This window comes from Brassica napus, chromosome C6 (assembly GCF_020379485.1).
Source record: "Brassica napus cultivar Da-Ae chromosome C6, Da-Ae, whole genome shotgun sequence".
NCBI classification, from domain to species: Eukaryota; Viridiplantae; Streptophyta; class Magnoliopsida; order Brassicales; family Brassicaceae; genus Brassica; species Brassica napus.
The window spans coordinates 26,554,069-26,580,427 of record NC_063449.1 but is presented as its reverse complement, the minus strand read 5'-3'; the positions used below and the strand labels follow the sequence as shown (position 1 = coordinate 26,580,427).

The 26,359-nt window shown below is 37.5% G+C and overlaps 1 protein-coding gene, 1 long non-coding RNA gene and 1 other non-coding gene across 5 annotated transcripts; 2 read left to right on the top strand and 1 right to left on the bottom strand.

The window, feature by feature from the left end:
• The first annotated feature begins 77 nt into the window (after window positions 1-77).
• On the top strand, window positions 78-184 carry LOC125589418. The gene has a single exon (XR_007325610.1). It is a non-coding gene; the product is annotated as a small nucleolar RNA R71 (small nucleolar RNA).
• A 959-nt stretch (window positions 185-1,143) lies between these two features.
• On the bottom strand, window positions 1,144-5,362 carry LOC106430456. 2 transcript variants are annotated; one of them, XR_001285998.3, is made up of 8 exons: window positions 4,014-5,362; window positions 3,770-3,806; window positions 3,543-3,690; window positions 3,341-3,439; window positions 2,779-2,862; window positions 2,633-2,690; window positions 2,346-2,532; window positions 1,144-1,971 (listed from the first exon to the last, which is right to left on the bottom strand). It is a non-coding gene; the product is annotated as an uncharacterized LOC106430456 (long non-coding RNA). The 2 variants fall into 2 exon arrangements; XR_001285999.3 differs by lacking the exon at window positions 2,346-2,532 and having other exon boundaries at window positions 1,146-1,971; window positions 4,014-5,359.
• Window positions 5,363-7,677: 2,315 nt separating this feature from the next.
• Window positions 7,678-12,036, top strand: LOC106430458 (nucleolar protein 10-like). Of its 2 annotated transcripts, XM_013871245.3 has the most exons (16): window positions 7,681-8,185; window positions 8,306-8,404; window positions 8,506-8,597; window positions 8,673-8,773; window positions 8,845-8,935; window positions 9,017-9,072; window positions 9,156-9,276; window positions 9,358-9,426; window positions 9,503-9,555; window positions 9,642-9,750; window positions 9,834-10,022; window positions 10,109-10,267; window positions 10,347-10,439; window positions 10,531-10,719; window positions 10,800-10,987; window positions 11,075-12,027. In XM_013871245.3, the coding sequence occupies exons 1-16, from the start codon at window positions 8,056-8,058 to the stop codon at window positions 11,457-11,459; spliced, it is 2,124 nt and encodes a 707-aa protein (XP_013726699.1). In that variant the 5' UTR covers window positions 7,681-8,055; the 3' UTR covers window positions 11,460-12,027. The 2 variants fall into 2 exon arrangements, with proteins under 2 accessions (XP_022566903.1, XP_013726699.1); XM_022711182.2 differs by lacking the exon at window positions 10,347-10,439 and having other exon boundaries at window positions 7,678-8,185; window positions 11,075-12,036.
• Window positions 12,037-26,359: the final 14,323 nt, after the last annotated feature.

The following is a 26,359-nucleotide window of genomic DNA, read 5'->3' as shown; positions in this document are numbered from 1 at the left end:
TACTCGAAGAATCAAGGGTGTTTCGAAACTCATAGCTCACTCCATCATAGAACACCTCCAGTATATAGTCATCGTCAAACCCATGGTGCGGGCACTCTCTCTGGTACTCCTTGTACCTCTCCCAAGCTTCATGAAAAGGTTCATCAGACTTCTGCTTGAAATTGGAGATCTTGTGCCATAGAGCCGCGACTTTAGACTTTGTGTAGAAGTGGCTCAGGAACGCTGATCGGACCTGGTCCCATGAGGTAAGAGAACCGGTCGGCAGAGATTGGAGCCAGCGAGAAGCTTTCCCTTCAAGAGAGAATGGGAACAGCGTGCATTTGATATAATCTGGTGGCACTCCGTTAGAGCGAGAGAAATTGCAGATTCTCTCAAAGGCTTCGATGTGGTCCATCGGGATGTCAGTAGTGAGACCGCTGAACGTGCCCTTCTGTACCAGACTTATCAGTGCAGGTTTGATTTCATAGTCTTGCCGAGTGCAAGGAGGAGGGTTGATGGGGGAGCGGTTAGTAGCGAAGTTCCGCGGAAGGTTCCGCTCCCCAATAGGAGCACCACGCTCTTCTCGCGTGGCGTTCTCAGCTGCTTCTTGAGCAGCTTGTTGCTGATTTTGGATGATCTGCTGCATCTGCAACATCTGTTGTTGCTGAGTCTGCATTTATTGTTGAATGATTGTCAGTGCAGCAGTGAGGTCATCCTGATTGCCGTGATCACCCATGTTGGTGTCGGTTATTCTCGGTCGTTGACGGTTCTGTCTTTCTAATCTTGCGAGTTCGTCGTTGGTCAGTTGATGTAGTGGTCCTTGTGCGTTGCTCCGAGTATGTCTACTGGTCATGCACTTGGATCATCTGTTCCAACAAAGAATTAAAAGCAAGTTAGATATCTCAGACTAAATATTAAACCGAAAAATAAAGGTAAAAGCCTGGTCCTCGTCGCAACGGCGCCAAAACTTGATACACTAAAAATGAATCCTTGCTTCTGTCAAGTTAACAGTGATAATCGTAATATTTGAGATTCAATCCAGAGGACTAGTTTACTCTTTACTCTTATGAGTTCAATATTAAGCTGGGAAACAAGTGGGGTTTTAAATCAATGGTGATGCAAGTAACTAGAATACCTAGAGATTCAAATGCAATTTAAATGAAAGCCGGCTTAGGGTTGTTCATCAGGTGTCAATGTGGAACCAAACAACTATTCAAGTGCAATGAGGTGCAGTCTAGAACTCAGATCACTCGGCTATAACAATCCACTATCGCGGACTTGTTCCCTTTGTTGATCGGTCTTGAGTCCTAAGCTCTCACTTGGAACAAGACGCGATAGCAAACCTTAGACATCAGGTCCGATTAGTTCACTTAATACCCTAATATCTACTCTCGCTGATTAGGGATATGAAGCTCATTCAATATATATCAATTTATCTCCTGAGCGGTTAGCTAGGTGATTAAACTAGAGATCGAACATTAAGTGATCAATTCAATGCAAGCAGTAAGAACAATATGAATGAAGAACAGTTAAAATCACTTATTTGCGTTTAGCTCATGCGATTGACACCCTAAACCCTAAGCAAGCTTAGCCGACTACTCAATCATAAAGCAAGATGACACAGACATGATTTCTGAATAATACTGCATATAAAATAAAGTAGAAAGACAAGGGTTCAGGATGATCTTCTCGTGAAAATGAGAGATGAAGCCTTCTCCCTTACAAGTTGCTAAATCCAAAATAGTTCTAGGTCTCTTGTAAAACTAGCATAGGCTTTTTATATGGAAGCGCCGGCAGCTGAGAAAGGAGAGAAAATCTAGGGCAAACCCCCTGAAATCTTGGAGGTTTCTTTAATAGTCGGGAACAGTCAGTCGCTTGCTCTTTTTGGGAACAACCTTTGGATTGATCCGACTGGCTGTTCTGCGTTAGATATTCCAAAATGACTTCTTCCTTCATGGCACTCTTTTCTTTACTCTTTCACATGCTCCAAACCTGGAATGATATCAAATAAGCACAAATTAGAACTGAGATTTAACTCAAAGAACACATATAATAGTATTAAAAACACCATATATGAGTTACATATTTACAGAAACATAAAAAGTAAAAAATTACAAACCAACATTATACCCGCGGGTCAAGATATAGGGCAGACAAATATAATTACAAAGAAACGGGTACATGGGCATATGATTACAAAGAACCGAGCGTATGCGGATCAACTTTTAAATTGCTATTATTTTATAAAATGGATTTTATTAAGATTTATACATAAATATGATTACAAAGAAAAACACAAATATGATTATAAAGAAAACACAAATATAAAAATTAAATTTCTAAAAAAAATTAAAACAAAAATATACCTTCTTTTTGAAAGGCAGATCAGAATCTACTTCATACTATCAAAGTGGTTCCACCATCAAAACATTAGAGAAAAATTAAGGAACCATAATATAGTATAAATATTCTCTTATATTATATTTCAATTTGTTGGTATTGCCTCGCAAATTCTTGAGACACAGTACGTTGCACTAAGAGGATACCCTGAAACTGAAGTAATCAAGAAATAAAAAAGCTGTTCCAGATCATGTTTCCATCATCAAAAGCCTATTTTTCTACAAAGGATGAGTGAAGGAAGAAGAAGACTTACTGGCCACAAATTCTTCGACATAGTCACACTCTATTTTCCCATGTGACATCGCACCAAGCTGAAATGATAAGGCACATGTTTGGTTATATAGAAGCTGAAAGCTAAAGCCTATAACTAAGCAAATGAATTTGGATATTGTACAGAACTGAGAGAGAAATATTTGGAGATCATTAACCACCACAAAAACAATGTCCATCTCATTACAGACGGTAGATAGGTGTTTCACAAGCCTGATAAAAGAGAAAAAAAAATCTTTAGCTCATCATAATGCAAGATAACATAACAAAACTATAGTAACCCGCCCGCTTCATGGATCCCAGACCGGCTCTGAAGAGTACCGATCCCACCTTTCATCAGTGAGCCCTAAGCTTCCTATAGGTAGGTTGTTGGTGTGCTTGACGTTCTTTGCAACTAAAACCTCAACTTTTAACAATCCTCCCACATAACAAGTTATCACCAATTGAGCACCGACACCAACCCCTCACATGTAAGCCCTAAGCTTCTCCTCAGATAGGTTGTTGATGCGTTTGGCATTCCTCGAACCCAAAACCTCACCCTTTAACAACTCTCCGGTTGTCACCAAACGCACCAACAAACTACCGTGGGAGAGCTTAGGGTTTACAGGTGAGGAATTGGGGTCGGTGCTTTGCAGAGCTAGCCTGGAGCCCACGGGCAGGTTGTCATAAAAACGTGGAGCTTTTATTTTACCTATTTTCCTGTAGATAGTTTGTAAAAGGGTTCTTGATCACACGTAAAAGTTTTTGAGGACTGCAATTGCAGTAATGCTAAGGTTTTGTAGCAACTGCACTGCAAAAAACCAACAAGACGAGATTAAGAATCAAGAGCCTACCTGAGAGGTTAAAAGTAACAAAACATAGCCGAGGATGAGAGGGAGAAGTGGAGAACTCACACATGATTCCAGCGAACCGCTTGTAAGTTCTTGTTATACGAAGAGAAAACTTCAAAAAGAACACCATGTTCTGTTCTAACATATACTGCTTTCAACCTCCCAGCAGACCCAGCCTTGTTGACCGGACTATCCAAATCATTAAAAGAGCCTGAAGAGAGAGAAAGATCACTCAAGATGAGTGGCAACCTTGTTATAAAATACAAGGTAAAAATGTTTGAAATTCCGACCTGATGAGTGATGTCTGGTCAGTAATCAGCAGGGTTTCTGTTGAGAAAGAATAAAGAAAAATATTAGTAAACAAGAGGCTCACAAATTATCTATTTTCACAAAGATAGCAAACACTAGTCTTGTTCATTTGCATGTCAAGGCGACTATGCACAAGATGCTGCTGCTACAGAAAAACTAACAACATTCCATCACAAGTGATCACAGCGACATCCAAACGAACAATGACCGCTCTTGCAAATGTACCTTTCCAACTTTGGCAACTTCAAGAGAAGCCTTCTCAAGCACAAATGCTTTCTCTTTTATCATTAGAGAGGACAACACGTATTCCCACATCAATATTCTCTGTTGCATCCTCAGTTATTTCCTTCTCTTCATTATCTTCCTCCTCTGCGTTTGAAATGCTTTCTCTTTTAGCCTTCTTCTTCACACTTTCTTTACGTTTCTGCTCAAACTTAGATTGCTTCTCCTCCTCTTCTTCCTGCTCATCGTACCTCTCTTGTCTCTCCTTCCCCTTGTTCACTTTAATCCCATATGATATGGCCCACCATCTTTGCCTCAGAATCTATGTGCTAATCCAAGTAAGAAAAGATTCGGACGCTAAAGGCGTAACCTTTTCTCAGGAAAATACAAACATAAAACACAAATTCACTAGTGGCAAGATGGCCGAATATGAGAGTTTGAGGCTATAGACATTTAATAAAAGTTAATAATTTTTTTTTAAATAATTGGAAGACCTATTTCTATGTATAAAATCTTTAAAATTTTGGAGGGATAACCAAATGTTTCACTGACATGTGCTCCCGCCCTTACTGGCAATGAATTCATACAACAAATAATCAAGGGTATCTTTTACGTCAAACAACATCGTATCAATGCAAACAATCACAGTTCCATATAGCTTCAATTCAAATCTAACCCTATGATAAAGAACAGCTCTATAACAAATAAAGAGAGAGTAAAAGATATCGCTTACTCCCATACCTTTGAGCTTCCAAAGAAAATTCAAGTATCATAATTCATAAACCCCTTTTTTTGTCAACATAACTTCATTAAACTTACAAGGGTTCAAGGCCTCGGGCCCAAATTTGAAGAAATACAGGCTTTAGCTAGAAAGTCCGTTGGGACATTTAAAGCCCTAGGAGTAAACTGAAAACAACAAGACCAGAAAGACGAAGACGGAGAGAAAGCCGAGTCAATGTCGGAAAGGACTCCATGAAGATCCATCGTCATACTTCTCGAAGAGATTGCTAGGATGAACACTTGAGAATCTGATCTGAGACAGATATGATTGATCTAGAGGGAGGAGACGTGTAGCAGAGGAGACATGCTGTTGAAAGGGCAGGCTTAACTTTCTATTAGGCTCCTGGACAAAACTTTTTTTATGCATTAAATGATTTTAAAAAAATTATGGGCCCTTGGTTAGAAAAAAATAATTTAGGCCCCTCTTGTAATTAAATTTGGTTGATTTTAGAGTGGGCCCGGACGGATGCGTAGTTCGCCCTCCCTTTTGAGCCGGCGGTGACATTTTAAAGGCTTGTTATTCTTAAACTAGCCCCATAAACTAGCCCCATTAAGGATTTAGGGTTTTCAACAGGCTCAACAAATATATAGGCCCATTAAACGCTGGTTTGATTTTTTCAAAGGCGGCTTTCGTTTTATCGTCTCAGCTAGGGCTGGACGGAAAAAAAAAAAGAATCCGACCCAAAAAGGTAGTATTATAACCCGAACTGAAACTGGCTAAAGATTCTATAGGATTTAAAATTTTGGTATCTACAAAATCCGAACCGAACCGACCCGGACCGAACCAAAATATTTCAGGTATCCAAATAGATCTGAATTACATGTATATATTCAAATATATTAATTATTTTTAGATTTAATATAAAAAAATCCAAATTATATAAGATATTTTGAAGTTGTCCAAAATACTTAAATATATATACAAATTGTCAAAATTAAATATTTAAAAAAGCAAAATAATACTCAAAAACCAAAATTACTTGAAATCTATTGATTCTCCATTTAAACATTCAAGCTAAACTACTTTCTATGTTAAGTTTAGGTATTTTGGCATATATTATTCAAATTTTTATGTTATATATATATATATATATATATATATATATATATTTATTTATTTTAATTTTGAGAAATTTAAGTATGTATGAATTTTAAAATAATTTAAATGGGTTATCCAAACCCGAACCGAATCCGCAAATATCCGACCAAACTGAAATTTATAAATATCCAATTTGGGTTAAAATCTTTAACATCAAAAATCAAAACCCGAATAGATTTGAACTGAACTCATAAGGGTATCCGAACACTAGTGTTTTTAAATCCGGACCGGAAATTGAACCAGATTGGGTCATCAATATGGTTTGACTGGATCAAACATGATTTAATATTATATTTATTTAAAAGTAAAGTTAGTAAATATACCACATAATTAAACTATAGATAAATATCAAGGGAAAATTATATGTTTACCACTTTCTTGCTATCACTTTTCATTTTTACCACCACTAAAGAGATATTTTCAAAAATACCTTTTTCACTAGAAGGCAAAAGATTATTACGCTCATGTTCTTTATATATATAATAAATAACTATTTAAATAAATAAAAATCTAAAGAAATAAAAAACAATTTTTTAATTTTTTTTCTGAATTATACTATTTCGAAATTCAAACCCTAAACCCTAAAACTCAACTCTAAACCCTAAACCATCAATCTTAAACCCTATATTTTTTGAAATACGAACCCTAAACCCTAAATCATCAATCTTAAAACCTTTTTGTCGTTCAATTGGATGCAGATCACCTGGTTTGGTTTACAGAGTCCGTATGAGTCTGTAATAGTTGACGACAAAAAAAAAAAAACCTTTTTTTTTAAATAAACCCTAAACCCTGAAACATCAACTCTAAACCCTAAACCCCGAAACATAAACTCTAAACCCTAAACCCTAAACCTTCAACTATAAACCCTAAAACATCAACTCTAAACCCTAAACCCTAAACTTCAACTCTAAACTCTAAACCATCAACACTAAACCCTAAACCCTAAAAAGTAAACTCTAAACCCTAAACACTAAAAAATTAACCCTAAACCCTAAAACATCAATTCTAAACCCTAAAACCCTAAACCTTCGACTCTAAACCCTAAACCCTAAATCCTAAACCCTAAACTCTAAAACCTTAGAGTTGATGTTTTAGGGTTTAGATTTGAAGATTTAGGGTTTAGGGTTTACGTTTAGGGTTTAGAGTTGATGTTTTAGGGTTTAGATTTGAAGGTTTAGGGTTTTGGGGTTTAGGGTTCGAATTTCAGAAAAAATATAAAGTTTAGAGTTTAGGGTTTACGTTTAGGGTTTAGAGTTGATGTTTTAGGGTTTTGATTTGAAGGTTTAGGGTTTAAGGTTTATAGTTGATGTTTTGGGGTTTAGGGTTTAGAGTTGATGTTTCATGGTTTAGGGTTTAGAGTTGATGATTTAGAGTTTAAAGTTGATGTTTAAGTTTAGATTTAGGGTTTAGGGTTTACGTTTAGGGTTTAGAGTTGATGTTTAGGGGTTTAGATTTGAAGTTTTAGGGTTTAGGGTTTAGAGTTGATGTTTCATGGTTTAGGGTTTAGAGTTGATGATTTAGGGTTTAGAATTATGTTTTAAGTTAAGCATATGTTTTTTTTTGTTAAAGGTAATCAAAAAGTTATAAATGTCTTTTACCCTTCATTAAGGTAAAAATGGTTAGTGTAAACATGAGAAGTGGTTGTTTGAAAATAATATTTTTGGCAATTTCCCAAATATCAAATATCAAATATAAAATATATATCTCATATATATATATATAAACTATTTTTTGTTCATATGGTTAGTTTATATATTTTTGATTGTTTTAATGATATTTATAAAATTAAATAATTTTGAGATCCAGTCTGACTATTTGACCGATTCATAGTTACGTGGTCGAATCTGATGTAATAGTGGTTTGGTCCGGTTTTAAAAACATTGCCGAACGCCCCGCGCATAGTTTCAGCTACTGAATATAAAGTTCTTAAAAGGCCCATTTTGCTTCAATGGGCCTAATAAACTAATAGAGACCAGAAACCTATATAACATAAGGTCGTCGTCTACTTTAGTTCTGCCGGAGCACGACCAGAGCAGAAACCTATATAAACAAGTGGCGGTTCCTTCCACTCGTGTTCTCTTTAACTTTCCGTTTTAACTGTAACTCGCTGTCAAGGGTTGGAAGCAAAGGGTAGAGGCTTACTGTGGACTTTGCTTTGAATTTAAGATGACGACTTATGGAGATAAAGTGAAGTCGACATCCATTAACGGAGTCAAGTTATACCATGTTTCTTGTGCCCCCAATGTTGCTACTTGGCTTAACCCTAAGAAGCAACGAGCTCTCCGCAAAAACCCACGTATGTAATCGTTAACTCTCTGCTCAAAGTCTACTCACTTTTTGTTCCTTGTGATGTGAGTGTAACTTTAGGTTTAAAATTTTCTAAAATTCAATGTTTTGTGGGTATGTTCTGTCAAAGATTATATGCAAAGAGTGGAGCTGATTCAGGATTTCAAGTTTGGGAATGCAACTACTAGAATCAAAGCTACTCCTGATGGAGAGTATCTTATTGCTTCAGGTAATAATTTTTCATCTTCTTTTGTTGTTTTCTTGTGGTGAAGAAGTGTTTTGTCTTGTGCGTTCTCACTGATTAATCGTTGTTGTTGTTGAATGAATCAGGTACATATCCATCACAGGTCAAAGTTTATGAGCTAGGTCAGCTTGGTTTGAAGTTTGAGAGACATTTGGACTCTGCAATTGTTGATTTCGAGGTAAACATTAGTTTACTGCTTCATCCCTTTTGTTGTTTCTGGTTTCAAGAATGTGTATGTTGGGCTCTTCTTCAGATATTGGATGATGACTACTCAAAGCTTGCCTTCTTATGTGTTGATCGTTCTATTAATCTACACGCCAAATACGGGAAACACCACAGTTTACGAATCCCAAGGTATTTTAGCTTTTGTTTGTCTGTGAGATTTGTACTGTGGAATTGGTCTAAAAGCTCAATTTTATATGTAGGATGGGGAGGGACTTGACATATGATAACCGGTCCTGTGATCTGATTTGCGCTGCTTCTTCACCAGATCTGTACAGAATCAACTTGGAGCAGGTACGCTAGTTTTGATAAACAAGATGTTATTAGTCTGTGTGGCCATATTAATGATTTGTGAGATATGCCTTGTCTCCTTAGGGAAGATTTCTATCTCCTCTCAGCACTCAATCCCCAGCGCTGAATGTTGTTTCTAGGTGGTTTGTGTATCCTTTGGCATTTTCCTCATGATTTGAACTAGGAAAATGTTGAGTACTTACTGTATTTGTTTGTCATCCAGCAATCTACATGGACTAATTGCTTGTGGTGGTGAGGATGGTGCTGTCGAATGTTTCGATATGAGAATGAAGTTATCTGCTGCTAGAATCAATGCGGTTGCACATGGCGGTGATGTTGCTGCAGTAATTATTCTAACACATGGTTCCTATACTGATTAGACATTTGTAGCTTCCAATAACATATTTGTGTATTGGCTCTGTTAGGAGGTTACTGCTATAGAGTTTGACGACAGTGAAGGTCTTCAAGTAGCTGTCGGGAGTAGTGCGGGAAAGGTTTGATTCTACATTATATTTCAATTTGGCTATGTATAGCTATCATCTGTTGATTGTGCTGTTCTGTTATCTACAGGTATTCATATACGACTTGCGCACTTCAGCTCCCATACAAGTGAAGGATCACATGTTAGTATTACTAACTTGAACCTCATCATGTATATAACCTTAAGATTTGTTTCCTCTGTGTCCATTGACTTTTCTATAACTTGCAGGTACGAGAGCCCAATTTTGAGCATTAAGTGGCAACGGACTCTTAACACTCAAGAACCAAAGCTGATTACTACAGACAAGCACATTGTTAGAATATGGGATCCGAATACGGTAAGCTTCTCCCAGTAACAGTGGTTTTTATATACTACAAAGTTTGGCTAGGTACAGCTTTTGATAGTGTTCATTTTTTTCAGGGAGAAGGTATGACGAGCATTCAACCGACAACACATATGTCTCTCAGCGGAGGAGAAATAAACGACATTTATGTGTTCCCTGGAAGTGGACTTATGCTTCTCGCTTTAAACTCTAGCCTTATCCCATCTTACTTCATACCTGAACTTGGTCCTGCTCCTAAATGGTGTTCTCCTCTCGAAAACCTAACGGTATATACTTCTCTGATTCCAAATGTTTTTCTAATCTGGTGTGACCATTGTTACTAAACACTTGTTTCTTAAAATCGTGTTCTCAGGAAGAGATGGAGGAAACTGGACAGACAACTATTTACGATAATTACAAGTTTGTGACGAAGGAAGAGCTGGAGAAGTTGCAGCTGACTCCTTTGATTGGCACAGATCTTCTGAAAGCTCAGATGCATGGATATTTTATGAAACACCATCTATACAAAGATGTGAGTCCTTAACATTGTCATACACTAGTAACTTTAGATTAGTCTCTAAGATGTTTCTTTCTTTCTTTTTTTTTAAAAGGCTTTGGCAGAGGTTGAATCTTTTGCTTATGATAATTACAAAGAAAGCAATAAGCAAAAGAAACTAGAAGCGGAACGTAGCCTGAGAATCACAGTTAGTATTTCTGACATCTAAGCAGATTCATCATTTTGGGTACGTTGGCTTCTTACATACATCTCTGCGTGTTTTGTTGTTGTTCCTGCAGAAGAAGATAAACTTGCCAAAGGTAAACCGTGATCTAGCAGCCACCATACACAACGAGGAGGGTGCAGAAGAGGATAAGAAGAGTGTTGAGGATGAGGAGGCTGTAAAGAAAGTGTCGAAGAAGAAGAAACCTGGACTTAGTGGCGAGGATTTTTCATGTGGTCGGTTTGACAACATGTTCCATAATCCGGTAATAACAACAATCTTTTGGAGGCTTTTGTTTGTTTCTTTTTGTTGCTCTGTTCTTGAGAATCTCTTTGTTGGTTTCAGGACTTCCAAATCGATCCAGAATCATATGAATATCGTGTCCTACACCCTGTTGCTTCTTCTTCTACAAAGCAACCTTCTTTGTTAGATGAACACTTTGAAGCTGTATCAGATGATGATGAGAACAGCGATTCTGATGTATCACGTGGTTCAGACGATGGGAGGCCAAGCAAGAAATTGAAAACTCCCAAGTTGGTGCCGTTTTAAGTACATTCCAGGGTTTAGACATCACATTATATGTTTTTGTTCTTTCCTAATGTGGAAGGTTTGGGTGTCAGGTTGTTTGTAGTGAAAAACGAGCGGCATGCTGAAGCTTTCCACAACGGGAGATCACTGGCTAAAGAAGACAGTCTTCCGATGGGCGAGCGTGTTAAGGGTATGGAGAACCAGCGTGGCAACTTTGGAGCCTCTAAAGATGTTAAGTTCGGCCCTGGAGGTTCTCGGGAGATTTCTTTCAACGCTGGACGCTCATCCACATACAGAGAAGATAGAGATGACGAGGATGGGGACGGGGAAAGAAACAAGAGGAGAGGGGTTCAGTCTCTTGGACTGAAACAGGATGTTGTTAGAGGCGGTTTCAGAGGTAGAGGAGGTGGTGGTTTCCGGGGTAGAGGAGGAGGTGTGCGTGGACGTGGTGGTTCCCGAGGAAGAGGCCGCCGATGATTAATGTTGCTCTCGGAGGATATTTTATACTATTTTGGGGGAAAATGTGGGTCAATTAAGGAAACTTTGATTCTTATTTACAATTTTGGAACGTTTTTGACCTGTTCTTGAAATGTTTTTAGTCTGATGTCTTAATCAGATCAACATTATTCGCTTGCTTGTGTAAAGTGCATATACGGAAAAGCCCTTTTAGGCTGCAACTGGATATTTATTTTTTGGAATAAAATGATGTGAAATGAGCCATTCATGAAAATTCCACAGAAAAATTGCCATTTGAGTTGAATGAAAAAAAAATCTTTATTCCATCAATTCCAATGGAATACATGGAAAGGAATGTGATGAAGTAAAAATCATTCATAAACAAAAAGTCTCAGTGAATGGATGGAATAAGAAGAATGAAAAAATAAAATAACAGGTTTATATTATTTAGAAAGTTCTATTAAGTTTAAATTAAATTTGTTTCCATCCCACTATATTCCCGTAAAAGACTACCAGTTATGTTACACAAATACAGTAGAACCTCTATATATTAATAATGTTTGGAATTTGAAATTTTATTAATTTATAGAAATATTAATTTACAAAATTTTCTTTATTTAGATTATTTATTTTAAGATATATTTATTCTAAGATAAGAAAAATATTTGATTTTAGTGTATAGAAATTAATTGTTATTTTCTAAAATTTGACATTTATATTAATTATATTATATTATTTGGTATATATAATATATATTGTATAGAACTTAAATGTGGTTTTAGATATAATATTACTAAATCTCATCAAAAATATATTAATTGTTAAGAAAATATAAAGATAATTTTATTGTGAATATAAAACAAACAATAAAACTTGGAGTGTGACTCAAAACTTGGAGTGTGACTCAAAACTTGGAGTCAAATATATTAATTGTTAAGAAAATATAAAGATAATTTTATTGTGAATTGCCAAGTGTGACTCAAAACTTGGAGTCAAACCCAAAACAATACCCCAACTTGGGTCAAAGGCAAAAGTAACCTAAAAGGCTATTGAAATTACAACTATCCCCTTGTGACCAAACAAAAAAACAGAATTTTTTTTACGTTTCTACCCCTCGCAAGTCGTCTGTTTAGACGACTTGAAAATAAGTCGTCCAGACGACTTAACTGAAAGTCGTCTGGACAGTTAGTCTTAAACATAATTTAAAAATTTTGTAAAAAATATTTTGATAAGTGAAAAATGGGAATTATGTAATTAACATATGTCTTAGGAGGTATAAATTAAGATATAACAAATTTCAATTGTTTTCAGCATAGATGAGTGAAAGTAGTGAGTCATGATATTCTTTAGTTTATGTTTCATCAACATATGTTGTAGTATTGTATGTGTTCTTAGGGTTAGATTTTGGAAAGCATTAAAACCGTTTTTGAAAATTTTTAAAATTACTTATGCGTGTTCATTTCTGTGTATAGTAAACACTATTTAAGTATAATTTGATTTTATAACGTGGTTAGTTAGTTAATCTAGTCATTTTAGTTTAGGGGTTCATTTTAGGGTCTAGGACGACTTAATATTTTGTCGTCTGAAAACAGACGACTAAATATTAAGTCGTCTGTTGTACATTATCAGCCAGAATAAGTCGTCTAAACCGGACCAAACCTTAAAGTTTACCAATGTACTTTTAAAGCTAACCGGATTATTTACCCAATATATAAGGTGATTTTTTTTTTTGTTTCATTTTTCGCGAAATTCAGAAACCCTAACAGTTCTCTCTCAAAACCCTAACAGTTCTCTCTCAAAGGCGATTTCGAATTCCCACGATTTCCGAACAAACCATCGTTCTCAACGTCGGCTATCTATCTCACTTCATTCTCACCGTTGTCGCCGCAGCTTCTTCTAACCCTAGCGCCGCCGATTCCTCTAAACCCTAGCGCCGCCGATTCCTCTAAACCCTAGCGCCGCCGCTTCCACTATTTCCGAACAAACCGTCGCCCTCGCCACCGTGGTCACCAACGTTCTCACCGCCGCTTCCTCTAAACACTAGCGCCGCCGCTTCTTCTAAACCCTAGCGCCGCCGCTTCTTCTCTGTAAACCTTAGCGCCGTTTCTCTGTAAACCCTAACGCCGCTAAGTCATCAATCTCGAGGAAAAGATGAACATAAAACGTTGTCTCTATCAATTTACTCATTCTCACCGTTTCACGTTTATTTTTTCAGATCTATAACCGCAATGACGAGTACTCCAACTCCTTCTGCGACTGGAAGACTTGTAAGTAATTTAAGTCGTCCGGCTTTGTCTTCCAACTGGACGACTTAGTAGATGACTTAAATATAAGTCGTCCATTTGGAAGACTTTCCAGACGACTTAATTATAAGTCGTCTACTAAGTCGTCTGGACTTATATTGTTGTCTTTGATTATTTTGCAGACAAAAAGGATGGATATTCCAGAACTCCCCCGTAGGTTATACACATCAGGGGAAGAGCCAGAAGCCCACAATAGCATTTCGTATCATACGGATAACAGCAAGTTGCATACTGCTCTTAGGAAAGCTCTTACTGATGACGAATTTGAAGAGCTCAAGGAGTCGAGTTTGGGAGTTTTCATCAAGTTCAAGGAGCAGGGATTTGGTTGGGCTTCAAGGCTGGTTCACTACATGCTCAGTTTCAAGCTGGACATTAAGAAGAAGTATGAGATGTGGTCTCTCGTTGGTCCAGAACCTTTGAGGTTTTCACTGTTAGAGTTTGAAAACCTCACTGGTCTAAACTGCGAGTACATCGAGGACCTTGAGACACCAAAATGTGACGTTACCCCAGAGATGGTTTCTTTCTGGGGGATGCTGGGAGTTCATCTGGAAGCTGGGCCAACTACTGATCAGATAATAGCAGCACTGAAGAGATGCGGGGATTGGTCCAGGGAAGATCGCAAGCGGCTCGCGTACCTCTCCATCTTCACTGGATTCATTGAAGGGAGAAAGTTTTCAACCGCTACACGATCTACTCTGGCAAGGCTAGTGATGGATTTAGAACGGTTTGAGAATTATCCATGGGGGAGAGTCGCGTTTAAGGTGCTGATGGACTCTTTGTGGAACAAAGAAATTGCTGGCTGTTACACCGTGGATGGGTTTATACAAGTTCTTCAAGTCTGGACGTACACAGCTATGCCGGAATTGGGTGCTAGTATTGGTGGTCCCAGAGCAGACAGTCCGTCTCCACCGATACTGGCTTACGAGGGCAGCAGAGGCCGCAGATCAATGAAAGCTGCTATCTTGAGTCAGGTATTTACTTCAATCCAAAAGACTGCGCAGACGACTTATTATAAGTCGTCTGGAAGGTCGTCCAGCTTGACGACTTATCGGACGACTTATAATAAGTCGTCTGGGAAGTCTTCCCAGCTGGACGACTTATCGGACGACTTAATTAAGTCGTCTGGAAAGTCTTCCATCTGGACGACTTATTAGACGACTTATAATAAGGCGTCTGGAAAGTCTTCCCAGCTGGACGACTTATCGGATGACTTAATTAAGTCGTCTGGAAAGTCTTCCATCTGGACGACTTATTAGACGACTTATTATAAGTCGTCTGGAAGGTCTTCCATCTGGACGACTTATTAGACGACTTATAATAAGGCGTCTGGAAAGTCTTCCCAGCTGGACGACTTATCGGACGACTTAATTAAGTCGTCTGGAAAGTCTTCCATCTGGACGACTTATTAGACGACTTATTATAAGTCGTCTGGAAGGTCTTCCAGCTGGACGACTTAGTAGACGACTTATAATTAAGTCGTCTATTTAGTATTTTTTTTCAAATATCTAACTCGATTCTTCTATTTACTGCAGACCCGCGTGATCAACTTTGTTGAGAAGGACATTAGTGAAATGTGGCCAAAATGGGACTCTGAGGTTGAGGACCTGCCCGCGGAGAACATCATTAAAGTCATGTATGAGCGGAGACCGTGGAAGTGGACCATGGATTGCTGGGAAGTCACTGGTACTAAGGTCAATACAAAACCTAAGGTTGTGACTCCATCGAAGAAGGCCAAAGAGATGGTTGTGTTGGAGGAGGAGGAGGAGGAGGAAGACAATCCAAGACCTCGGAAGAAAGCTCGTAAAGAGGCTCCTGAAGAGGCTAGAGAAGAGGCTAGAGAAGAGGCTAGAGGGGTGACCAGAGAGGAGTTGGAAATTATGTTCAAGGGCGTAGCTGAGGCTATGAAAAAGGGTTTAATAAGTGCATGAGGGAGTTTAGGAAGTTGTCTGATAGATTGGAAGCTGTGGAGAAGAAGGTTGGTGTCACCAATCAGGCTACCCCTCCACCTCTAACCAATCAGGCTACCCCTCAAGATAAACAGCCTACCCCTCTTGCCAAAGAAACCGGGGGTAGAAACAAACAGGCTACCCCTCATGCCAATGAAACCGTGGTTAGTAACCAGCCTCCTCCTCATCAAACCAAACAGCAGCCTCCTCCTCCTCAAAAGAAACAGCAGCAGCCTCCTCCTCTTCAAAAGAAACAGCCTCCTCCTCAAAAGAAACAGCCTCCTCAAATCAAATATGTTAGTATCAAATCCAGGGTTAACTAGTTGTCCAGACGACTGTAAAAGTTGTCTGGACGACTAGTTGACCCTGGACGACTTAAACGTAAGTTGTCTGGACGACTAGTTGACCACGGAAGACTTAATTTTAAGTCGTCCAGGGTCAACTAGTCGTCCAGACAACTTTTATTTAAGTCGTCCAGGGTCAACTAGTCGTCCAGACAACTTTTATTTAAGTCGTCCAGGGTTAACTTGTGTGCAACTTTTATTGCAGAGATGGTTGCCGGAGGATACAGCAACCGAGGCGAACTCGGTAAATAAAGCAGATGGTGTCACCTCCAAAGAGATTGTTGCTGTCACTTCCACCGATCACCAACCGAGCCTCGCTTCCACAGATCAACAACCGAGCCTCGCTTCCACCGAGCCAAGCGATCCAGTTTCACAACCGAGCCTGGTTGTATTGGACAAGCGTGCAAAGAGTAAACGAGCGAAGAAACCTGCTCCTACTGTGAGATCTCCTTATATGGCAGAGAAAAAAAAAGATAAAGTGGCAGCCTATAATCCATTTCCGCCAGTAAACAAAGAAAAGTTGAAGGAACTCGCTGATTGGTTGAAAACTGATCCGTAAGTGATTGCTTTACCCATAATAGCTTGATTTAGTCGTCCAAAACTGATTGCTTTTTTTTTTGCAGTCATTATTTAACTAAGATCGAGGACAAACCACGTACATCACCAACAAGGTGGTACCACTTCCTCCGGACAGCCAGAGGATGGCTGGAAGACTGCGTAAGTCTTCTGCACACGATTTAAGTCGTCTACAAAGTCGTCCAAGTAGACTACTTTCCAGACGACTTAAAGATAAATCGTCTGGAAAGTCGTCTACTTGGACGACCACGTAGACGACTTAAATATAAGTCGTCTTCGTCTGGTAACTTCTAACTTGTTATATTTAATATGCAGCATATAGATGCTTGGATTAATGTGCTAAGGCAGAGGTATCAGGAGAACCCACAAGCTTTCAGGAGCGAGCGAATGTGCTTCCTGGATCACAACTTTTCTCAGTCTTGGAGAGAGCAGTATCAGCTCTTCAAAACATCGGAACCTGATCACAAAGGTTTAGGAAGAGTTCTACCTGGTGGGGCGTCGTATTTTTATGACGGATCAATACCTTCATTTTGCCAATCAAACAAGAAGTGGGGGGAGGACATTGATGATATCTATGCGCCAGTGAACTTGGACGACAAGCATTGGGTTGCTATTTGGATATCGATCCCTAAGAGGCACATAGTCGTCTGGGACAGCATACCTTCATCTAGTGTACCAGACGCATGGGATGCGATAATGGAGCCTTTTCTCCAGATGGTCCCTTATCTGCTTGTTGAGTGCGCAGCCACCGACGAAATGCGGGTCAAATACGGGTTGGAGCCATACACATATGAGAGACCGCTGAAAGGTGTACCCACGGCCAACAATGGTGATTGTGGCGTGTACACTGTAAAGTACATTGAATGTCATGCGCTCGGGGGCTCCTTTGACCCTAAAGACTTTGCTAGGTGCAACGCGAAGAAAATGAGGGATAATATGGCGGTGGATATATGGAAGGAGCTTGTTGATCAGCATCTGAAAGAAAATGTGGATGGTGATAAGTTCGTGGGCATGTATGATTAGATTTGTATTTGAACATGATTTTTTAACATGATTTTTGTATTTGAACATGATTTTTTAACATGATTTTTGTATTTGAACATGATTTTTTAACATGATTTTTGTATTTGAACATGATTTTTTAACATGATTTTTGTATTTGAACATGATATAAGTTGTCTGGAAGAAATAAGTCGTCTGGAAGGTTTTCCAACTGGACGACTTACAAATAAGTCGTCTGGAAGGTTTTCCAACTGGACGACTTACAAATAAGTCGTCTAGAAGGTTTGGACGACTTATTATAAGTCGTCTGGAAGGTTTTCCAACTGGACGACTTACAAATAAGTCGTCTAGAAGGTTTGGACGACTTATTATAAGTCGTCTGGAAGGTTTTCCAACTGGACGACTTACAAATAAGTCGTCTAGAAGGTTTGGACGACTTGAAGGGATAGTAGAAGGTAGTCTAAAAATAAAATACACTTGAAAGGATAGTAGAAGGTCGTCTAAAAATAAAATACACTGGACGACTTAGTAGAAGGTCGTCTAAAAATAAAATACACTTGAAGGGATAGTAGAAGGTCGTCTAAAAATAAAATACACTGGACGACTTAGTAGAAGGTCGTCTAAAAATAAAATACACTGGACGACTAAATATTTAGTCGTCTGGACGGGTAATCAAGACGGGACGACTTAAATTTAGGTCGTCTGGACAACTAGTCAACTGGTTGTGTACATTGTGGTTTCGTATGGCCAGTTTCCTTGCAGTTTGAGCATCTCCGTGCCCTGTGTTTCTTCCTGGGTTTGTGTCCTCTCATCCTAGATAGCTCCAACCAAGATTGCCATCTTGATTTCTTCGGTCTCCCCCGACCACGCTTTAGTTCTGGAGGAAAGCATTCTCGTTCCTCAATATGTTGTGACACGATAGGATATATATTCTCTGAGTATCCTGCATACAGATAATTCTTTGAGTACAGTGGACATACAAGTGTGGAGATATGCAAACCAGCATGTATTCCAGCAGCTATAGCATGAGAGCAAGGTATTTTCTCCACTCCATAGACACCACAATCACACTTTGCATGTTCCAAATCAACCACACAGTCCATTTTGCCACCTTTGACAAAGAAATGCCATCCATCAATTGGTTCGACCGTCATCATACCCGCTATCTCTTCTCGAACAGCAAGCAAGTATTCAACAGCCCGGCTATGTTCAGTTGTGAGACTCAAAGCATCTTGTCTCCTTTTCCAATACCATTTTCCTAACTTCTGCCTTATGAACTCCAGCAGGAACGTAATCGGAAATCCTCTTGCTCGCTTCAGTGCGGAATTAATAGATTCAGCAATGTTGCTTGTTTTTATGTTGAACCTGTTCCCCTTACAATAAACCCTTGACCATAGCCTGACGTCGGCTTTCTCCAAATACGTTGCAAGTTCCGGGTTTGCACTCCGTATCTCAGCCATGTACCGGTCAAAATCGTAAACCGTGTGAGCATAAGCAGCCCCTTTCACCAAGTACATGAGATGTTTCCCTTTAAACTTTTTGACAATGTTATCTTGAAGGTGATAATAACATATTCCTCGGGTTGCCCAAGGAAACACCTTATCACACGCACTTTTAATGGCCTTGTGCCGGTCGGAGACTATCACCAGAGGCTTGTCATGAGATATACAACTAGCCAATTTTGTGAAAAACCATTCCCAAGAAGGTATATCTTCCTCATCCACGATCCCAAAAGCCAATGGGAATATCTGAAAATTGCCATCTTGTGCGGCTGCAACTAACATAGTTCCTCCATACTTTCCACTTAGGTGAGTTCCATCCACCACAATGACCCTTCTCTGATACTTAAAACCTTTGATAGAAGCTCCAAAAGAGAGAAATAGATACTTAAATCTTTTCATAGAATCAAGTTCTATCGCCGTGATAGAATCAGGATTTGCAATGGAGATTTGCTCGAGATATGATGCCAGACGCGAATACCCTTCTTCTGCTGATCCTCTCACCAATCTTTGTGCATATAACAGTGCTCTGTATGAAGTGGTGTAATCAAGCGCCATGCCAAACATGTTCCTCATTGCATCAGTGATATGCTGCGGAGTTATCCCATCAATGATTCCAACACGATCAATGAAAAGACTACCTACATACTTCGGAGTACAGTGTCTCCGCTGAGCGATTCGGTCTCCCGCTGAGCATAAATGTTTTTCCACATACTTTGTTACCCAAAACGTGTTTGTCCCATGTTTGACACTCGCTCTGACCTTCCATCCACAATAGCTAACCGGACATGTTGCCACAACGAGAGTTTTCGTTGATTTGTATAATCTGAAAGAAAACTTACCCCTCACTGCTGCCAACCGCAGCTCTGAAAGCAGTGCACCCTTGCTAACAAAACTCTGGTTGACATAGATGGTACCATTCGATTTTCCTCCTTCAATAGCATTTGTCTTAGCATATGCCTTTTGGATTTCTTCAAAACAAATATTATCATCATCTTCCTCGTCCTCATCTGGAACCTTTCCATAAAGACTGTAATCCCCACCATTCTGATCCGTTTCACCAACAATAGAATTATCAGCATCCTCCTCCCCATTTTCCTCCTCCCCATCTTGATTTTCATCTTCAACAAACTCATTATCACCAACATCTTCATCATCACCACCAACATCTTCTTCCCATTCACCAGCTTCATCATTATCACCAACATCTTTTTCCCATTCACCAGCTTCATCAATATCCCTTTTCTCTGAAACCGTTTCGACCTTGCTGCGGCTTGATACACAAAGACATACTCTATGGGTTTTGAGTATCTCCAGCAAGTTTCGAACTTGTCTATCACTTGTAACATGAATGGGAAGACTGCCTGGAGCCATCATCATTTCTGCTGGTAATGAGTAGCTAATCTCCACACTCACTGTTCTCATGTCCAGGTTATAATCTTCTTGAGCCATTGCAACAAGTTCAGCATGTGTTGAATCTTCATTCAATAAAAACAATCTTGCTCCTTTGAGATCATCAACCACAAAATCCCAACGGAAATCTCTCAACAACCATTCTCCATACACTGCATGTAACTGAAAAATCATCTGCAAATATTCAAAATAAAACACATTAGTAAACATAGAGAAAATGAAGAAGTTCAATAAACATTGCCGCAGACGACTTAGCATTAAGTCGTCCAGAAGACTTAAAGGTAAGTCGTCTAAAGAGGTCACTTTTGCAATTGAAAATTAAAAGGGACGACTTAATTCTAAGTCGTCCGGCTTTGTTTGTTAAAAAAAAACTTCAGACGACTTATATATAAGTCGTCTACGAGAAACGGGCTAGTTTTGCATTTGACCGAATCGTGTCAGATCTTTGACTATTTCTGGACGACTTATAATTCAGTCGTCTCTGGGAAAGTTAAAATTTCAATATTTTATGAAAACTTGACGACTTACGTGTAAGTCGTCCTAGGTTAGTTTTGTAATTGAAAAATAAAACTTGAAATTTAACTTTCTCCAGACGACTTAGATGAAAGTCGTCCAGCTAAACGACTTAATTTAAGGTCGTCCGGGATAAGCAAGGTTTGACCAGAAAATTGGGAAAAATTCTGGACGACTTTGCTTTCCCCGGACGACTTTAAATTAAGTCTTCTGGAGGGACGACTTTATATTAAGTCGTCTGGTTAAAGTTAAATTATGAAGTTTTATTTTTCAATTACAAAACTAACCTAGGACGACTTACACGTAAGTCGTCAAGTTTTCATAAAATATTAAAATTTTAACTTTCCCAGAGACGACTGAATTATAAGTCGTCCAGAAATAGTCAAAGATCTGACACGATTCGGTCAAATGCAAAACTAGCCCGTTTCTCGTAGACGACGTATATATAAGTCGTCTGGAGTGTTTTTTTTAACAAACAAAGCTGGACGACTTAATTTAAGTCGTCCGTTTGACCAGAAGACTCATCAGTAAGTCTTCTACATACAGATGACTTACTAGTAAGTCTTCTACGCGAACAGATCTTGAAAAAAAATTCAAATTCGTACCTTAAACTAGGTGAGATGACTTCGTTTGCACACAGGGTCTTCTCCAACCACCCAGAACCTCAAACGAAAGCAACCGTAAGTAAAAACGAAAGAAATATGGCTCTGTCAACCATAGCCCATATTTTGAATCAAAAGCTTGAGTTTTTTGGATGAATATAGAGAGAAAGTGAAAGAAATGTTGTTTTTAGTTCATAACAATTGAAACAGAGAGAGTGTAAAGAGATTTACGTGCATTAAAGGGCATTAAAAGCTCCAAACAGTTCGTACAAGGTTGTTGCCACTATTCATTGCAGTGGCAATATTGTAAATACTTGAAGAAGATGAGGTTGAGACAGTAAAGAAGCCATTTTCGAAAAAAAAAAAACAAAATGTTAATGGCATTTTCGTAGATAAAATGCAGGTGTGGGGTTAAAATCTCAAAAAAAAAAGGAGTCAAAAGAAAAGGTTAGTTTTCTGTTTGACTTCAAGTTTTGAGTCACTTTTGCAAAAAGCCCTATAATAATAGGTTTTTACTTATATAAAATATGTATACATATAAATTATTAATTTATAATTTTAATTGGACCGTATATTTACATAGGATTTTCTAAAAAGATATTATCTTATTATTTTATCGATTTATGTCAAATTTTGAACCGGTCCAAGTTGTGACCGGCGAAATTTATTAATTTATAGAGATTATTAATTTATCGAGTATTAATTTATAGATGTTATACTGGATTTGTAATTCCATTCATCTTATTTCTTTAACTGCTATCATTCCATTTGCTTGTATTCCATTTTTTTTAATTCATCTCATTCCACGTATTCCTATAAACTAAAACCAGTTATAGTTTGACTAATGGGTTATTAATGATAAATTTGGATTTTGAATCCCAAAAAATGAATAATGCAGATTTATGGAGGAAAAATTTACAAAACATTTTCACTTTGTAATACTATACTAAGTTACTAACCAATGTTAAAAGATATGCTCTACTTGGTAATATCATATTAAGAAATGACCTAAGTAATTAAGTGTAGCTCATAAGAATATTTTAAGAATTATAATAACTTGATTGGTTGCTGGTTTTATAAATTTTATTATGTTAATCATGTTTAAAAATAAAAATAATTTTAGAATGAATTAATATTAGTTGACAAACAATTGAAATAATATTGTATATGATTTAAAGTAACTAATATATATATATTAGTAGATAATGCGCTGTAATAACTATTAATGTTTTTTAAAATCCCACACGTAATTTAGAGCACATGCAACGCTGAGTCTCACCAGGCTCGATTTCCAATGCTTTTTTTATTTTTTTATTAATTTTTTTTCTTTTTTCGTCTAATTAAGAAAAAAAAAAATTAATCGTAGGCCGCCACGTGTCGTGGGGCCCGCGACACAGTAACGAAATTCAGCTGAGATCAATCCTTAGCTTGGGAGTTTTCGGCTCCGATCCGACACGAAAACAAAAAAAATCAATTTTTTAATATTTTTTTTTAAAGGATTTCTCCTATGGACCCTGCGTTGCATGTGCTCTTATATTATAAAAGTACTGTAAGTCATTTATGGAGAATGTTGTGTCTGAATGTTTCCGACGTATAACATGAGTATAAGTGCTTATAAATATTTAGATGTTAAATTTATATTATAAATCGAAAAAGTTTAGTTATAAGTTATCTCCTAAGTTCTTATGCCTAATCAAGTATAAACTAAGTATTAACGCTCAATGGATAATGTTCAACTAAATCCTAGACCAACTCTCGTATGCGCCTAGGTATCTAATTCATTCAGGGTTCGGGTTCCGTTAATCAATTCCACTTTCGTGCTTGTTAATTGTCATATGATTCTAGGTTCAGATAATCAGTTACACTCTTGTGCTATTCCAACTACTCTAAATCTTATTATTACAAGCTACTCTGGTGTAGAGATCTTTAAACAGTCACACCCTAGCAATCCTAATAGATTATCAGTTTGACATTAAGTTCATGAAATCCCTAAATATAACAAGATGATTACTCATACATAATAGAAGAAACACAAGATATAGTCTGAATAAATAATAGAATAAGATCAATCAATGACAAAACCACAGGAGTTCCAGGTCAACTCTTAAGGAGTTCCAGATCAACTCCGAAGGAGTTCTAATCTATTTCTCCAACCCTATAACAAAGAATAAAATACATAAATAGGGTTTAGAGTCCGCCAAGGGTATTCTGATTAATTGTGGTGACTTCTAGGCCTAAGTCGGTCTTGAAATATACTCGGACCGTCTTCTGGCATCAGTGTCGAGCGAGACCTAGGCTGTGCTGTCGATCGACACTCCTTCTAATCCTAGACAGCTTCCTCTCGCGAAGCAGACGTACCACTTGTCAGTAAAACAAGCATAACTTTAGATCTAACGGTCAGATAGACTTCACACCCGTGGCATTGGAAAATAAACTCAAAGCTCTATGTTGTGTTAAAATTTGAGTTCAATCTCACCGAAGGAAGGTCTCCATCCATACCAAAACTTATGATGCGTCTGTGCAGTTTTGTACTTCAAAAAGCTCCAGAATCACCAAAGTTCTCCAAAACGTACATGAAATTGAAAATACTCTAAAATAGACTCCAAACACATATATAGACGCTAAAAAGTACATATACCATGGTTTAAATGTGGTAAAATACTTGGTATATCATTACACATAGATGAAGACGTCCTCCATACTCTTGAAGTTTGTTTAGATATTATGTTACTTGATGATCATTCCTAATAAATACTGGAAGAAACTCTTATGTACCAAAGTTTAATTTTGAAGGTAATATATAGTTAAGATTTACACTATTTTTTGTTGTTATCAATTCTAGAATCTTCCGAAACAACCCCAATCAAATCATTGTAGATGATATTTTCATGAATGATACTAAAGGAAGATCCTCATTCATCATTAATTATGAAATCTCAGTGAATTACATTTATTAGTTTTTATTTTCCACATATAGAACATAGATCGTCTAAGCTTGTAAAGTTTGTTAGGTTCGCCGGAGAACTCGTCAGCTTGTCAAATCTCGCCGGAGAACACGTCAGCGTCGTCAAATCTCATCAGATTTCGCTGTAGAGAATTTGAGATATCGTCCGATTTGGTGAAGCTCATGAATTGAAAAAGTCGTGGGAGAAAGAGATTAATTTTAGGTTTAATTAGTTAGGGATACAATGGTATTTTTTATTTTAAATTTTTATCGTAAAAATGGTTAAGATAGAAATGAAATATGGTACAAGAAATGTGGTAGTGTAAGAAAATTCCCCATATTTATCATGGTTTGAAAAATAATTTAATAAAAGAAACATCTATAAATCATGTATAAAGGTTTCTAAAACCATTGATAAAGCTTACGAAATATTTATAAAATAATTTTGTAATTTTATAAATATATTCATATCTTATAACTCCCTTTTATAAGAATTTAAAATCATATAAAAATCTACAAAACTTAATAAATTAATATTTTATGCCAAAATTATAAAGGCTTATAAGTTATTTATAATAGTTTATGAAGTTAGTTTGTAAAAGTTTATAAATAATTTATCATTGTTCATATTTATAATGGTATTAACTTTATCATTTATGTGAAATTTATGGTTAATAAGTTATTTATAAAAGTATAACCAGTTATAAATTCCAATAATTTAGTTTGTTAAATAATTTCAAATCAGATTTTTAGTAACTAAATTCAGATGTGAGAAAACATGAATCAAAGTTTCACACAAATTAGGAGAACCTTTTTTTTTTCAAATTAGGAGAACTTTAATAAGTTATAAGCATAGATCGTAACAAACTTACTCGAAGCACTTAACGTTTTAACCTATTCCAATATATAGAACTTTTATGAAAACAATCACCGTTCAGATCCGCAACATTTAGTGAATTATCTATTTATATAAAATAGAATTTATTCACTCCAGAACGCGCCACCTTCTCAGCAGACAGGTCAAAAAGTCATGCTCTAAAAAAGTGACAATTGTCTCAGGAAGACAAAACACATCCTCTCCCCTTCATTTGACGGCGTCGACGCCTGAGTTTCTTCAGATTATCTGAAACGGTCCGATTTAAGGCTTTCGTGTTAAATCCCATTGATTCAGTCGCTCACGATGAGTTCTGTGAGATGGTGTGTGTTAGGTATAAATATGTGAACATAAGGGCGATCAAGATTCCATGCGTTCATGATATTTTGAGATGCAATCAACTCAAGCTTTAAACCAGGTCTTCGTGGCTGCATCAAAACATGAGTAACTCTTTCGTCCTCATCTCTCATCTGCAATTTTTTATTGATTTGATATACAATGACAATTTGGTTGCTGCAGATCTAAGAAGGCTCCGTACAATGATTTTGAGGGTCCCAGATAGATCGAGTTTCCAGGTTTTGCTTTCATACTACTCTGACTACTTTATGAAATCTGATGAAGTCTGGGTAGATCGAGTTTCCAGGGTTTGCTTTCATACCACTCTGACTACTTTATGAAATCTGATGAAGTTCTTCAAAAGGAAACTAAAGTTAATTCTTTGAACAAATTTTTTTTTGAGGTTTTGTTTTAAGCCTTCTTCTCTGACCATTTTATGAAAATCCGATGTTATCACTTACAAGGTTTTGAGAAATTAACAGAGTATTGGGAAGGAATTGAATTAAAAGAGGGTGGACAACTTCAAACATGCAAGGCAGAACAAACCACTTTGGCCTCGAAATTACCTT